This window comes from Nannospalax galili, unplaced genomic scaffold (assembly GCF_000622305.1).
Source record: "Nannospalax galili isolate Female #2095 unplaced genomic scaffold, S.galili_v1.0 scaffold212, whole genome shotgun sequence".
Taxonomy (NCBI): domain Eukaryota; kingdom Metazoa; phylum Chordata; class Mammalia; order Rodentia; family Spalacidae; genus Nannospalax; species Nannospalax galili.
The window spans coordinates 3,526,226-3,541,735 of NW_008333884.1; the positions used below are offsets into that span (position 1 = coordinate 3,526,226).

Here is a 15,510-nt window from a genome sequence, read left to right on the forward strand (position 1 = left end):
GGGCGCGGCGGCGGCGGCGGCAACCCTAGAGCTGTCCTATGAGGAGAGGAGAGGAGCAGTTCAAAGGACCAAGTCATTTTCACAGATGGGCGAGAAAACAAAGGAGCAGTCTTCTCACCCCAGGCACCACCTGTGCTCAGCTTCAGATGGCAGTTTTACCTCCTCCTGTTTGGTCCAGCCTCATTTAAACAGTTCAGATCTCTGAAGCCCAGAGTGTCTGCCAGAGATTTTCATTTGCCACAGAATCAATAGTGCAAATTTTATAAAAATCTGCCAAGTCTAAAACCTAAATTTTTCCAAGTGAGAGTGTGGTTTCTATCCCCCACCCCTCATGCAGAGCCTGCCCTGCTGGATGTCTCTCAGGTCGATGAAGCAGTCTTTCTGAGCCTGGGAGGAGAGGCTGTGGCAGTCCTGGGCCTGCACAAGCTATTCAACTCCTCCAGCCTCTGAATCTTCCTCTGTGACTTGGAGCTAATAAGACCTAGTTTTGCTTTATTTGTCTTTTTTTGGGGGGGGCGGGTGTTTGCACAGGGAACAGCCCGTGTTCCCACCCTACAGCTTCTCCTGGCTCCAGGAACTTTTTTTTCTGAAAAGCTCTGAAGTTGGCCAGGTGTCTGAAATCCCTACTATTCAAGAGTTGGACATTGATGTGGTGTGGCATGCCTTTAGGCAGGCTGTTTTCTGTGAACTGGAGGCCAACTTGGTCTACGTAGCCAGTTTCATGCTAGCTGGGGCTACATTATAAGACACTTAATTTTTATTTTTATTTATTTATTTATTTACTTTATTTTTTTTGGTCTTTTTGAGACAGGGTCTCTTTGTAGACCCAGCTGTCCTGGAATTCACTATGTAGACCAGACTGGCCTTGTTTTTAGAAAAAAAATTATTTATTTTAATTTTATGTGTATGAGTTTTGTCTGCATGTATGTAAGTACACCGTGTCATGCAGTCTGTGGGGCCCAGAAGAGGGCCTCAGATCTCCTGGAACTAGAGTCACAGATGGGTGTTAGCTGTCATTTGGGTACTGGGAATTGAACCTGGGTCCTCTGGAGAGCAGCCAGTGCTCTTAACTGCTGAGTCATTCCTTCAGGCTTTCTTTTAAAATTTCTTTCTTTTTTTCTGTTTTCTTTTTTTTGTTGTTGTTGTTGTTTTTTGAGACAGGGTCTCACTATATAGTCTTGACTGGCCTAGAACTCACTCTGTAGACCAGGCTGGCCTTGAACTCCTAGAAACTTGCCTACCTCTTCCTCCCAAATGGAATTAAAGGTGTGCACCACCATACCCAGTGCTATACATTTTTTTTTAAAGATTTTTTTATTTTTATTTATTCATGTGTGTGTGTATGCTGTGTGTATGGGTGTCACAGAGGCCAGAAAGAAGGCATTGAATTCCCTGGAGCTGGAGTTACAGGTAGTTGTGAGTTGTCTAACATGGGTATTGGGAACCAAACTCTGGTCCTCTAGACAACAAGTGCTCTTAACTGCTGAGCTATCTCTCTAGCCCCCTTTCATGGTTTAATTCTGTAGTTACAAAACAATCTGAAAATTAAGTTCTCTTACTAAGTTTTTTGCATTTGAACCTATGTGTAGACTCAGTCAGCATTCATTATCTAGTCATCCCATGGAGACATGCATTACCTTATTGATTCAATGTGTCTTACTGAATGCCACTGTGCTACATTTTACTTGGTGCCCATGTTGTTTTAGTTGGGTCCTGGTAAGAAACAGAGAATATCTTTGGATTAAGTAGTTTGATGAGTCTATAAGGTAGGAACAGAGAGGTAGAGAAACCCTAAGAGACACACACACTGGGGCTAAGAAAAGGGAGGGAGCTTTTGCTGAACTTAGACACAGAAAGAACAGCGCTGGCAGGAACTGGGCAGCAGATGCAGCCAGGGCCTTCCCACAGACTGAGCCTGCACCGTTTCAGCACACAGCAGCCTGCTCTCCAACCCTCTGCTTTGCCTTGGGCTTTCTCTAGCAGTGAAACTGGCTTTGCTCAGCTCCAGAGCAGGTCGAAAATGCCTGGACACTAATATCACTAATGAAGTCATGCTTGACCGGTAAATGCTGGGAGGTGGGGTGTGAATACACCAGCTCCCCTGGCTTCCCTCTGAGTGAGATAACAGAGGTGTATGTTCTCTTAGCCTATACCCTTAAGTTCTCCAGCAAGCTTAACTTCTGGATGCCCACAGTGGGAAGCTGTGTACCATGGTGCCGGGAACCAACGGTTGCCTAATTCTAAACCACCTCAAGCTGCATCGTTTAGATAAAGAGCCATTTCTCAGAAACCAGGTGGTTTCTCTGAGGCTAAGCAACCTTAGCAACACTTCCCTTATCACCCCAGATTACCTCACCCCTGGAATTTCCCCACCCCTTACACGCTTCCTCCCTGTGATGGCTAAATAGCATGCAGAAAAATAAAATTTTCAGAGCTTGATCAGACCACCTGTCTTGCTCTCATTTCTCGTGTCTCTTGTCCCTCCATTTGTCAGTTCTCTCCTCAGGTCTGCGTTGAAGACCCTGCTGGCCGCCTTCTCCATGTCAGCTCTCTACTTGACTCCTGGCATTTCCTAGCATCACTTCCCATATAAACTACCTGCTTGAATCCTTGTGGACTGTGCTTCTGGGAAAACCTGTGAGTGACTTTTGGTGGAGGGATACAGAGAACAGATAGTGACCTCATCTCTGGTTGAGCGTAACTGGAAGTGAGGGGGTGTGGGAGTCCATTGCTGAACTGGCAACCTTATAGGGCAGACAGCAGAGTAGAGAGTGAGCTTACAAAAGCAATGGGGAAGGTAGCTACCAGCATCCTCATGGAACTGAACTGACCTCCTGGTGGGGAAGATAGACAACTGAAAAGTCATTGCTATAAAGTGGGGTGAGGTACAGGACTTCTTTGGTCCAGGGATGGGTTCCCAGAAGAGGCATGTTTAAGTTGCCACCTGAAGAACAGAAGTGCAGGGGAAGAGGCAGCAAGTAGTAGTCTAGGCAGATTTACTTGTGCAAATCCTTAGAGACAAGGGAGAACATGATTCAGAAGAATCGACATAGATCGAGCAGACCTGGAGCTTAGAGTTCAAAGTAAGGGAGTCAGGAGAGGAAGCTAAGGTGTGGGTGGGGTGAGGTGGGAGGGCTTGACAGCTAGGCTAGGAAGTCTGGGCTATCCCCTGAAGGAGAAGAGACTCACTGAAGGTTTTTAAGCAAGTGAGTGACAGGACATCACACGATACCCCATAAATATGTACGATCTTAATATGGCGATGAAAAAATAAAGAGAGAGAGTGACAAGAGCACACAGCACTGTGGAATCTTGCCACAGTGAAAAGCCTGCATTATGTGAAGGCAGGTAAGGAGGAGGGAGGCAGCTGAAGAGGAGTGGAGAGACTCAAGGGAAGGTGAGCAAGACTCTGATCTGTGATGGCCTATGGGGAGGGGTGACATGAGGGGATCACCTTCCAGTTTTAGGCTAGTGTACATGGGAGAAAGATGGTGCCAGATGCCAAGATGGGGGAAATTCGAACAGAACAGCTTGCCAAGAGACAAGGGTAGGAGCTCTGGGCACACTAGATTTGAGGGCCCAGGGAGGCAACAAGTGGGGGCATCTGAGGGTTAGCTGGGTAGATGACTGTAAGCATCAAAAGCAGTATATTTTCTGGAAACGGGATGTGGGGGGTCAGTAAGTAGCCATCACAGTCACAGGTGCTCTGGAATCCCGTCAGAGAAGAATGTGAGGAGACAGGATCCAGGCACAGACCAGGGAAGCACCACATTGGAAGATGGCAAAGGAGGCAAAGCTGGCAAAGCAAACTGAGAAGGACCAGCGACAGAAGGGGAGAGAGCCAGGAAGCAGCCGTGGGAAGAGAAGTCAGGAGGAATGGTATGGTCAACAGAGTCAAGGGCCACATAGGACCTAGCCAGAGCCACAAGAGAGTTAGACTAAGAGAGAGAAAGGCAGAAGTCTGGCTTGAGGAATGCTAGAGGGTGGGAATATGAAGGCTGGTAGTGTAGATAACCAGAATGAGAGAGCAAGAGCCGGGCAGTCACAGGGCCTGAAGAAAGGAAATAAGCTACCCACTGAAGAGAAGGCATCTAAGCTCCACACCCTGGGGACTGTCCTCCTTGTCAACACACTGGTGGCCTTCTGGTATGTACATCCTTGCTAGGGGAGAATCACAGGGACTCCCAAGTCTCTAACCTGGAGGAGCAGGCGGGGAGGCAGGGAAGTCAAAGGAGGGGGCTTCTTCTGAGCTGTGACCATGGCCCCCACCCATGACCAGGGCCCCTACCTGTATGTGTTTATGTTATATATCCTGGCTCTGACACTGAAGAACATTTAGAGACATTGTTTTACTACTGAAAAGTATTTTGAAGATTATCAATCCAGTCATATTAGAAATGGGTAAACTGAGGCTCAAAGAGGAAGAGATGTGCCCAGGGTCTAAGTAAGACAGCCACAGAGATGATCTCTAGCCCAATCCCAGGACTCCCAATTGTGAAGCAGTTCTTTCTACAGCCCCAGAAAGAAAAGAGTGGCAAGGCCAAAGCCATGAGTTGCCACAGGACTCTGGTCAGTGGAGAGAGAGAGAGTGTGTGAGAGAGGGAGGGAGGGAGAGAGAGACAGAGAGAGAGAAAGAGAGAAGTAAACATGCAGCATGTCACATGTAGCACATGCCAATAAGAGGTGGCAGTAAGCAGCTATCTGCAGTGCAAGAGCAGAGCCTCTCTCTTCCAGCATCCTGCCTGCCCAGGCTGCCCCCACACTGGCCACTAAGTGACCTCCCCAGGCCTTGTCTCCCGTGAGGCTGCCCAGCCTCAGTCTCTGGCCCTTCTCCCTACATGCTCCTTCCTTCTCCCAGCTTGCCCAGACAGAGCCCATGAATAGAACATTAAAGGCAAAACCTTCTAAAAGGAAAAGCAGCTCCCTGGTAGGAGTCGCCCCACAAAATGTCAAAGGCAGAGCAAGGCTTCCTGCCTTGTGTGTGCTTCTTGCTAATGGAGGCACCTTGGCCTCCATATCCCATCATCCAAGTGCCCTATAAATAAATCATCGTAAGAAGAATGCCAATTTTCCCCCTAGGGCCTCATGAATCTCTCTACATAAGCCTATGTAAAGGCCTCCTTCACTATCAGTTGGCTCTTGAGCCCAGAGAGAGATGGTAAACTCCACCCTGATCATTTGGAGGCAGAAGTAAACTTTTACACCATCTCCACGGGCTGAGAGCTGGGAGCCCAGCTTCTCTCCTGACTCAGGAAAGAGTTTTGCTGTTTCCTGCAGACTAATGGACTTGTCACCACAACACTACCGCTGACTGGAAAGGAGCCAGTAAGCTGCCAAGAGGCCCCATTTCTGGGGGTTGCAGTGGTCCATCCCCTGGCAGACGTGTGATGAATCGTGCCCACCCACCCCTTTCTAGGGTGAGCCACACACCCACTCATCAAGTTTTGTCCTTAACATGTGGTACACACAGCATTGGCCCACCCACTCCTGGGGCCCCCGAACAAGTGGCTCACCATCCTTCCATGGCACCAAGCCATGTTAGTGGATGGGGGCGTGGGTGCCAACATCTGCTCCAGGACACTTGGGACATACTGCTCTGCAACAGCGGACCTCTGGTATGCACACTCTGGGAGCCTGTTGCATGCTCACCAGGTGTTTCTGCAGACACACACACACACACACACACACACACACACAAATGCATTGTGCCAACCCTCTTGCTGTGCCAACACAGAGGCCCCCAGAGTGACTCTTGTGAATCAGGTAGCAGGAGCTGTTTGAAGTTTCGTCTCCAAACTTCTCTGACTGCTGAGACAGTAATCACAGGCTTGGAAGCACCGGCTATATCTATTAGACCAAATGCTGCCAGACTCACTGGAATAGCAGAAAGCCTCCACTCTGAAGTGGGATTTCTCTTCCAAGCCCCCCAATTTCAGCTAGACTCTGCCTCTCTTCATATGGGGTTCTGCTATGCTAGAAGGACACAGGACAATCTCTGAGTCCTGCAGGTGCTGTCCTGGCTGGCAGGCTAGGGCTGAGCCATAAAAGAAGGCTAACTTTCCCATCTCTGCTGGCAATGAAGAAACCAGAGCAGCAGCAGAGGAAAGAGGTGTGTCTACCCAGACTCAACGGGGACTAAGTAAACAATACATGAGACAGTGGCTCAGGGTTCTGGGTCCCAGCCAGGGGGCTTCCTGGGGAAAACACAGGAGGGAATGCATGGGAATGACCAGCACACAAATGATTCAGCAGCATCCCCCCAGCACCTGTGCTGGATAGCGTTAGTGTCAACTTGACACACCTGGGTTGAGGGAGCCTCAATCAGGGAATTGCCTCTATTGGACTGGCCTGTGGCCATGTCTGAGGGGCATCTTCTTGATGAGTGATGTGGGAGGGCCCAGCCCACTGTGGGTGGTGCCACCCCTGGGCAGGTGGGCCTGTGTTGCATAAGAAAGCAGGCTGAGCAGGAGCCAGGGGAGCAAGCCTGTAAGCAGCGTTCCTCCATGGCCTGTGCTCCAGCTCCTGCCTCCAAGTTCCTGCCCTGAGTTCCTACCTTGGGCTCCCTGATGAACTGCGTGCGACCTGGGAGATGTAAGACAAATAAACCCTTTCCTCCCCAAGTTGGTACTGGTCAGAGTGTTTTGTCACAGCAGTGAAGAAGCAAACTAAGACAGCACCCCACAAAGCAAATGTCATAGAAATCAAGACAGATAGGCATGTGAGACAGTGGAGCTTAGGGGTTGGGAGAGCAAGGAAAGAGTGTGGGCTCTACAGACAGGCTTGGGACTGCAGTCTGGTGCATCAGTGAGCCAGCTGGGAGATGCAGGCCCAAAGACTGCATGGACCTGCTATGTGTCAGTTTCTTCATCTTTATTATGTATATGTGTGCTTCTCTGTGTGGGTATGTGCATGTAGTGTGAGTGCCCATAAAGGCAAGAAGAGAACTCCTGGAGCTGGACTTACAGGTGGTTCTGAGCTGCCTGATGTGGGTTCTGGGAACCAAACTCAGGTCCTCTCCAAGAGTAGTATGTGCTCTTAACCACTGAACTCTCATCTTTAAAGTGAGAATAAGCATAGTTGGATCTTGCTTGGTAGTTGTGGAGATAACATGCTATCAGGCACTTTGCTTATCCCACAGTGTTATGCAAACATAAACAGCTATTTTAGTGCATGGACAGCACAAGTGGACCCAACCAAGCAAATTAGGATGAATAATCCATTCCCTCTGTCCACTTCCAGATGGCATCTGAATCTCCTCCCAGCTTTCTTCTTCAAGCATGCTCTGGAGATCCTAACAGCTTTACCTGGCTCTAGTGATGGACACTAAGCCAACTCACCCCTGTTCATCAACATCTAAGAATGGCCCTGCACCTGGGTCCTAGCCTGGGAGTTCTAGCTTGAGGACTCCCTCTATCACTCCTGTCCCTGACTCATTTTTCTTTTTATCCTTTTTTTCTCTTTCTTTTCTTTTTTTCCACATTGCTAGTGATAAAATCCAGGGCCTGTGCATACTCAGATAAATGCTGTATCACTAAGCCACATCCCTAGCCATTTATTATTATTATTATTATTATTATTATCATTATTATTTTGATCATCATCATCAACATTATTTTTCCATATATTTTATGAGGTCAAACAATACCAGAAAACAAATAAGACATTTTGTCTGTACTTTCTGTGTCATTCCTTTAACGAAACTATGACAGTGTTTTTTAAACTCATCTAGTTTGCCCACATAAAATCAGGTATGAAAAAACAGGGTCTCCCTGTAGCCCCAGCTGGTCTGGAATTCACTATGTAGACCAAGTTGGCCTTGAACTCACAGAGATCTGCCTGCCTCTGCCTCCTAAGCACTGTGATTAAAGGTGTACACCACTGAGCTCAGCTTGTTTTTAGTTATGTTTTGTTTTGTTTTTGTGTGTGAGAGGTTCTCACTATGTTGACATTTCTCTCCATATTCCTGCCTCAGCCTCCTAAGTGCTGGATTACAGACATGTGGCATCATACCCAACTAGCTCCCTGAGTCCTTCTGCCCAAGGTGGCCTGGTCATCGTACCCCAAGGAAAGGGCTGTTTCCGGCACTCAGTGCTGAGGTCCTGCCTCCTGCTGTCCCTGGAGGCTTTGTTCCCATTTTGCCAGCTATTTTGCTTCCTTGGCCATCTGTTCCCTTCCTGTCATCTCCTCTCTGCTTTAACCTTAACCACTACTTCACTGCAGATGGTACCAAACAGACCCGTTCTTGACATCCTTCAAGATGCCTGCTTCCTCCTCATCTCATCAGCACAAACTGCCCTGGCCTTTCTTAGGCCCCATTCCAAAGATATGTCCAGAGCTTGAAGGTAGATTCACCTAACAGGCTCCTCCTATTTGGGCCCCATCTACTATCAACTCTCCTCAGGAAAAGGGGGCAAATACCATTCCCTTCCTTTCCTTAACGAGACTTCCTCTTGTCAAACTCAGCCAAGAACCTCTCCTGGCTCTAGGCACACATCTGCTATGGTTCTCTACCTGGTCTCCACAGTGGTGTTGTACCCTCTTAGAGGGCTGGGGGGCTAGAAAATGGGGCAGAGCCCAGGAGATCTGGGGCTCATTCCTACAGTGGAAGAAGCAGTGTCCATGCTGGGAGTTTGGGTCCAGGACAATTTCCCTATAAAAAATGCTCCTGAAAGTTCTTTAGAAAGGAATTGACCCCATGTTGTCATGACAAAAACTGGATGAAAGCACACTATGTTGGCTGAGCTCACCGCTGTCCTTGTCTTACTTCTGGCTGTTGATGAGAATATGCATGCATGGGCTTTACTTAGTAACTTCCTCTGCCTCTCCTCTCTGCCTGGAGGTCCCTAAAATTCTCCTCTTAGCTTCCCTTTTCTGAAGCAAGGACTAGGAGCTATGAGGAGAGGGGTGGCTCCTGAGGGGTTAATGTTAAAGGAAGTATTTTGGTGAGGTTGGCTCTACCAAGCTACATTCCTAGATTGGGACAAAAATGTGCTGGAGACACTGAAATTCCATTTCTATACCTGGATTTGGGCTGAAAACAAAAGTCAAATATCTCAGCCATCTCTAGAAAAGATCTCCCATTTCCCTTCCACACTCTTCCCACAGTAGAAGAGTATCTTGGCCATCCTTGAGTTCTTCTTGCTTCTCTCCCTTGAGGCTAACAAGAGTCATATTAACACAATTCCGTGTCCTGGTTGTTCTCAAAGAGACACAGAGATGGAGCCTGTTCATACTTGCTGTGGGGAGACCCTCCCATCACTAAGGGAACTCTGGATGAAATCTATCAACCACCTGATAGCACCAGGATCCTTTTCTCCCTTCTCCCTCTGCTCCTCTTCTTCTCACAAAGGAGAGGCCCATCTCTGCTACCCAGGCCAGTCCATCTAGCTATGGAAACAGAGGGAACAAAATGCATCTTCCTGGATTACAGGCCTCAATCTAGCACATGCTAAATTATTTAGGGATGACATTAACTTATAAATGAGTGTGTTTGACTGATTTTGTGGTTGATGTACAGATAAATTCTAATGAAAGACAGCTACAAAATTTTAAATTATTAAATAGACTGCCACTTAACAAAGCCTATTTGGCACTCTATTTCCTTGCTTAACAAGACCAAAACTTTAAGGAAAGGTTCTGTATTAGCCCAGAGGCTCTTGATTTGCATTCTGTTTTTATAGCTCTAAAAATGAAAACCATAGATCCTGACCTTAAGCTGGCCACAGCAGAAGCCCCCAGCAGGCTGTCCTTCCTTCCTGGATGATGCTGGATGGCTCCGGGCCTCACTTGCCCTGATGCCTCTCATCTCTCTTGACCAGAGCCTTGCTTTTTACATCCCTGCTTCTGCCAGGGTAGGCTAAGAATTGGAAATGCAGGCAGAGCAGCTGCCCAAGCTTCCAGATACCAGCACTGCCGGCAGCTAGATTCCACTGGGGTGCTTCTGGTTCACAGATGTGGTAGCCAATGGAGTCCGTTTATTAAGAGATGAAGACATTCTCCCAAACCCCCAAAACAGCAAAACCAGGATAGCTTTACTTGGACAATGGGAAATCAAAGAGACTCTCATGGTCTAAGGTCTTTTCCCCTCCTCTAGAAAGGATACTTTCTTCCTTCTTCAAGCTCTTTCCAAATAATAAACTATTAAACTCACTCAGGTCCAGGATACCATGTAGGGCTCTGCACATGATAGGCAACAACCACTTCAACCCATCCTATGATATTGCAGTTTGGAGCCTCTGGGAACAATTCTATGAACAGAAGCTTCGGTGGCCACCTCCCTTGGCATTAGCCTGAGGCACATTTTTGGCTTTCTGCACACACCTAGAATCCACACAGAGAATCTGAGTATCCTCTTTGTGTGTGCAGAAGAAACAAATTCAAAGTATCAGATCAGGAACCCAGAGAGAAAACTGCCCAGGGAAAGGACCAAAACAAAAGTCATTTGCTCACAAGCTATCCTAGGGCCAGGCTCCAGGCCACCCAAAGCCCACCCAGGCCCAGCATGGGCTTCTCTGATCTGCTTCTCTCAATTCAGGTGCAAACCTCAACTAGTGGAACTTGAATTGATGGAACCTCTCAAGCCAACCTTCCTTGTGTAGGAAAGGGAAAAACAGCACAAGTGGCAAACACATGTGACTACTAAGCCTCCAGTAGCTGCCTCTTGAACCTCTTGAACCGGGTAAGGAGCCTTCCCCAGGGAACATCCCCCAGAATGCAATGGGCTTATCTAAAGCTGGGCCTCTGGCTAGTAAGGATATTGGAGAAAGCTCCTGGAGGCTCCTCTACCCTCACCTGGCACCTAAACCACACAAATAAAGTGTGTGGGCTGCTTTGTGGCTCATACTGTAAAGTGCCAAAAGACAAAAGACCAAACGGGAAACAGATGTCAGCTCTTCTCCATTATCTCCATCACAGACCTGCAGCCCAGACATGGCAGCCTTTTAAACCTGCCTGGGAAGCCTTCTCCACTAGGGCGAGTCTACATGCTCCAGGCCCAAGCTTCTCATAACTCCGCTGTCCTCCGAGTTGTAAAAAGCACCTTCTCTGTGCAGACACTGGCCAGCACTGCTGAGTGGCTGAAATGATTTCCTGTGTGTTTCTGCAGGAAAGGAACTGGGCTGTTAACAGTAAAGCGGTTTCTTCAACTACCGCAGAGACTTTTCCCACACCACAGTGAAAGGCAGCGTTTCCCTCCCCTCGCACTGCACCGACCCACGTGGAGGGTGCAAGTCACACACAAGTTTGTGACTATTCCTACACAATGGGGCAAACAAGCCTCCACAGTTGGCCAGAACCTGCACCACCACTCAGCCGTTCCTGCTCATACCGAAGGCGTGGCTTCTTCACCCACCTGTCTGACCTCCTTATCTGAGTCTCTCACATCACTCCTCATCTACTGCTCTCGGCCCATCTCCGGGCTCCGCTTTCCCCACCACCGCCACCTCCCCCTGCCGGTTTTCTCCTTCCCAATCCTGCTGTGAGGTCAGAATCCTGTGCTTACGACACCTCGGTCTGTTGCCATGGAAACAGGGGCGGATTAAGGCTGGAGCGCGGATCGCAGGGATCAGGCCCCTCCGCTACCTGAGCTCCCGCCTCAGCTGGCTCCCGCAGGGCGGGAGCTGCCAGCGGCTAGCACCTTGGCTCCACCGCCGCCCGGTCGAAGCCAGGGACCGGGGCGGGCGGGGAGGGGGGAGTCCCAGCGGGACTCTGGTATCTAGGCGCGGAAAGAGACGCACTCAAAGGCTGGAGCTGCGGAGTGTTGGGTCCGCGGCTCACGTGTGGGCACCTGCCCTTTCTGGGCCGGAGGGACAGCACCCATCGCAGCAACCACGTGGGGGCGCGGCAGGACTTCCCCGGTGCTGGCGCCAACTTTGCCGCGCTCGGGCTGCCAGGGAGTCTGGGTGAGGCGGTCACAGAGACAGCGCTGCTCAAGTTGAGCCTGGCTCGGGCCGCGCACACTGCCAGCACGGCCTTCGCCATCGGGTCCCTCCGATCCAGGCGAAAGGAAAGTTTGAGAAACCGGACTTCTGGCGCTTGCCACTCTCCACCCTCCGACACTGGATACTCAGAGCTCGTCCCGGGGGGATAAAGCTAGGATGCTTTTAAGGTGTCCGCGTCCGGGCGGCGCTTAGGCAGCTAGGGCGCTCGCCGGGGCCGCGCAGTGCCTGACCGCCGGCTGCACCCGAGCGCCGGCTGAACCTGGTCGCGCTGAAGCAGCAAAGGCAGGGGCGGGTGTCCGCGCAGGGGATGGAGCCTGCAAAACTTTATAATGGCAAAGCCAAGCTCCCAGGAGGCCAGCTCCCCTTTTACTAAAGGCTTTTCACTCAGGTCTCGGACTTGACCCCTTGGGCCAAACCCGCCAGGCCTGGCCACTCGATCCAGTGAGCAAATCCCATGTCTCGCAACAGGCCACCGACGGGAGCTGGGCTCCAGCAGCAGCCCTACCGCGGGTGCGTCCGACAAAGACAACCAGGTGTGTGTGTAGGGGCGAGGGGCTGTTTCCGGGACTCGTTTCCCCGGCCCTCCACCGCTCCCGGGCTTCAGGCTCTGCCCGGTGCGCACCCAACTCCAACTTGCCTCTGCGGTTCCAACTCACCTTTCCGAAGCATGTTGGCCGCGGGGCCGCCGCTCCGAGGTCGGCCTAGGCGCGCTCCCTCCTGGGGTACAGATTCAAATCCCTGGGCGCCAGCTGCAGCTAATCCGTGCGCGTCGAGGCGGGGGCAAGCCAGGGATCCGCTGGTGCCCCGCAGCCCGGCCCCGCAGGGGCATAATGGAGCTCAAGCCCCGCGCCGAGGGCACCGGCGCCCGCCGACAACCGCGGCGCTGCCAACAAACCCTGTGCGCTCGCTCGGCCCTGGGGCGATCGGCTTGCTTCGCGGAGCCGGCGGCCTGCTTCTGCAGCCTCAAGCACTTTGCAGGCGGTTTTGAGGGGGGACGCCGCCCCCTGGCCGGCCGGCCAAGGCCTCCCTCCTCTCCGCCCCCTCGGGCAGTGGCCCCCGCGGCTGCTGCAAAAGGGCGCTCTCACGCACCGCCACGCTCCGGGGAAAGCGCCCTGCGCGCGTTTGCAGGACCGAGCGATCCGCGAAGCGGGGCGCCTCCCTTCCTCCCCCCGGCTTCCCCCACTTCTCTTCCTCCTCCCTCCCTTCCTCCCTCGCTCTCAGCTCCCTCCCTCCCGCTCCGCTCCCCGCCCCCGCTCACAGAGCGCCTCCCATACAAAATTTATGAAAGTGCTCTCAGCTCGCGGTGCGGAGCGCCGTCCTATTCCCAGGGCAGCTGCGCTCAGCCGCGCGGCGCCGCCTCCCAAGGTGTTTTCGCTGCACCTGCCCCCGGGAAAGATCCTCTGCCCGCGCCTGTCCAAGTACCTGCCCCAGCGCCCGGCCGGTCGTCGGGCCACTGGAACCGCCCTCCCCGGTCCCCCGTAGGCTTCACGGAGCACGCACCCGCAGCCCAGCCCCCGCCTGCTCGCCCTTCGCCGCTGGAGGTCATCGGGAAAAGCGGCTGGAAGCGTGCGCCCTCCCAGAGTCCTGATCACAAGTCCAGTACCCTTGCTGAGTCTCCTCCCTGACCGACGCCCCTTCCTCCTGCAGGACCCGACGATTGTTCTCTGCCCGGAACTGCTCCCGCGAACCAGCTGGTCCCCCATCCCGAGTCCCAGTTCACTGTTCTTTGTGGGGAGAGAAGCGGGACAGCAAGCATTGGGGAGGTCCGGTTTCAAATCCTATTGAGAACTAATGTGAGGTTAAGGTGTGCTCTCTCGGGCTGGAGGACCGCAGGTCCCCATCGGTCTACAACAGACCCCGCCCCGGCCAAGGAGTCTCGGAACATGGAGGAGGCACCCCTTCGAAAGCGGTCCCGCTGGGGCCGTTTGGGCCGAGTGTGGAAAAGGTTCAAGTCAGCAGAGGTCCTGGATGGAGGCCGGCACCCCCTACTGGCCTGGGATAAGAAGGATTCTGAGCTGGGAAAGAGTGGGCCAGGTCATTCATTCTAACACACTTGAGTTTATTGTGTGTGCTACACTCTGTAAGGTCCCTCTCTTCCTGGAGTTTACATTCTAATAGAACCAAATGAGTAAAATCCAGATGAGATGGTAGCGCCTGCAAGAAAGACAAAACAGTATTGTTCTGGAGTTGACATGAGAGGTGCCTGGATTGGGTGAGGTGGGGTGGAGGAGCTGTCTTAAGCAGCTACCATCTAAGCAGAGATCTAACAGAAGTCCTCCGTGAAGGAAAACTTGGGATGATAGCTCAAAACCAAAGCCATTATCGTTCATGCACTCAACACAAGCACTCAGCAACCCAAGGTTCCAGTTTTGAGTTGAGGATCAAGGCTTCAGGACTTCCAGAAGCAGATGCGATGAGATAAGGAAGACTCAAGTCATCAGCAAAGGCAGCAACATCAGTTACAAGGTGTAGGAAGGGGCTCTGCTAGTTCTGCAAGGGTGTAAGGGCTAATCTGAAAAGGTGCCTTGAGGGCTGAGTTTAGGAGAACTAATGGACACCCAGGAAGGGCTGAAAATACAGATGTTTGAAGCTTAGAAGTAGCCTTATTTGGAGCATTCCTCACTTTGTTTTCCCAAAGTGAGGAATTTCTTCTCTTGGTCCCCTATAGCTGCAAGCCTCCACTGACCCCATACCCTTCTGAGCCCTGCCAGACACCAGAGCTAAACTGGGGCACTAAGAACTTTGGAAGACCCCCATGAATCTAAGGCCCAGAGAGGTTGAACACCTTGCTCAGCAACACACAGGAGATCAGTGTTGAAGTGTGGGCCTGAATCAGGGTATGTTAATCCTTTTTCCATCTCCCCAAGCCGCCTCCCCATGACCCTCCTTGCTCCACAAACTCCAATATATTGGGCAAAGTTGGGCGGCATGAGTGTGAGATGCAGTTATTTTGGGCTTCAGGAGGGCTGGGTGCTGTCTTGGAGTCCAGCCAAGGGATGGGGGTGGCTGTAAGTGGGTGTTGTGGTGTAATGGGGGTAGGTGTACACTGAGCCTGCCTTCTTGTCAGGCAGTAATTACTCAGACTGCTGAGTAATGCAGGAAGGGAGAGCCCCCCCCCCAGGGACAGATGGACATAACCTCAGTCCAAGCTGAATGGCAGACCACAGCGTCCTGCACTGCAAAGTCTTGGAGATACTTTCACACCTGTTTTGCCCTGAAGTTTTCCTAGGCATCACCTGGCTTCCTAATGAGAGCATGGCTGTTCATTTGGGACAGAGGCTATGCAGTAATGTTACAAGAGGATGGATCATATCAGGGAAAAGACCTAAGGGATGAGACAGCTGTTGGACAGATGCCCTTGCTCTGCTGGTGGTAATCTTTCCACCATGGAACAAAGCTAAAGACACAACTGAAGCTTCCAACAAGCAGATTGGGCCTTAATGTGACAAAGGTCCAGAGTGAGTTCTTGGAATTCAGATCCTGCACTGACTGGGGTGTGTGGGGTAGCTGTCCAGAGAAGCTGGACAGTGATGGGAGCCCAAGATAGATGCTTATCAAGGTGAAAGGTTGT

General features: G+C 51.3%; 1 protein-coding gene across 2 annotated transcripts in view; it reads right to left on the reverse strand.

Moving 5' to 3' along the window:
* The window catches only part of Rtn4rl1 (reticulon 4 receptor like 1), an 85,445-nt gene extending 72,354 nt beyond the window's left edge, over positions 1-13,091 (reverse strand). For both annotated transcript variants that reach the window (XM_029561448.1, XM_008828792.3), the window contains exon 1: positions 12,596-13,091. In XM_029561448.1, coding sequence (XP_029417308.1) covers positions 12,596-12,608 — 13 coding nt within the window. In that variant the 5' untranslated portion in view covers positions 12,609-13,091. The remainder of the gene's footprint in view (positions 1-12,595) is intronic.
* Between the last annotated feature and the right edge of the window lie 2,419 nt (positions 13,092-15,510).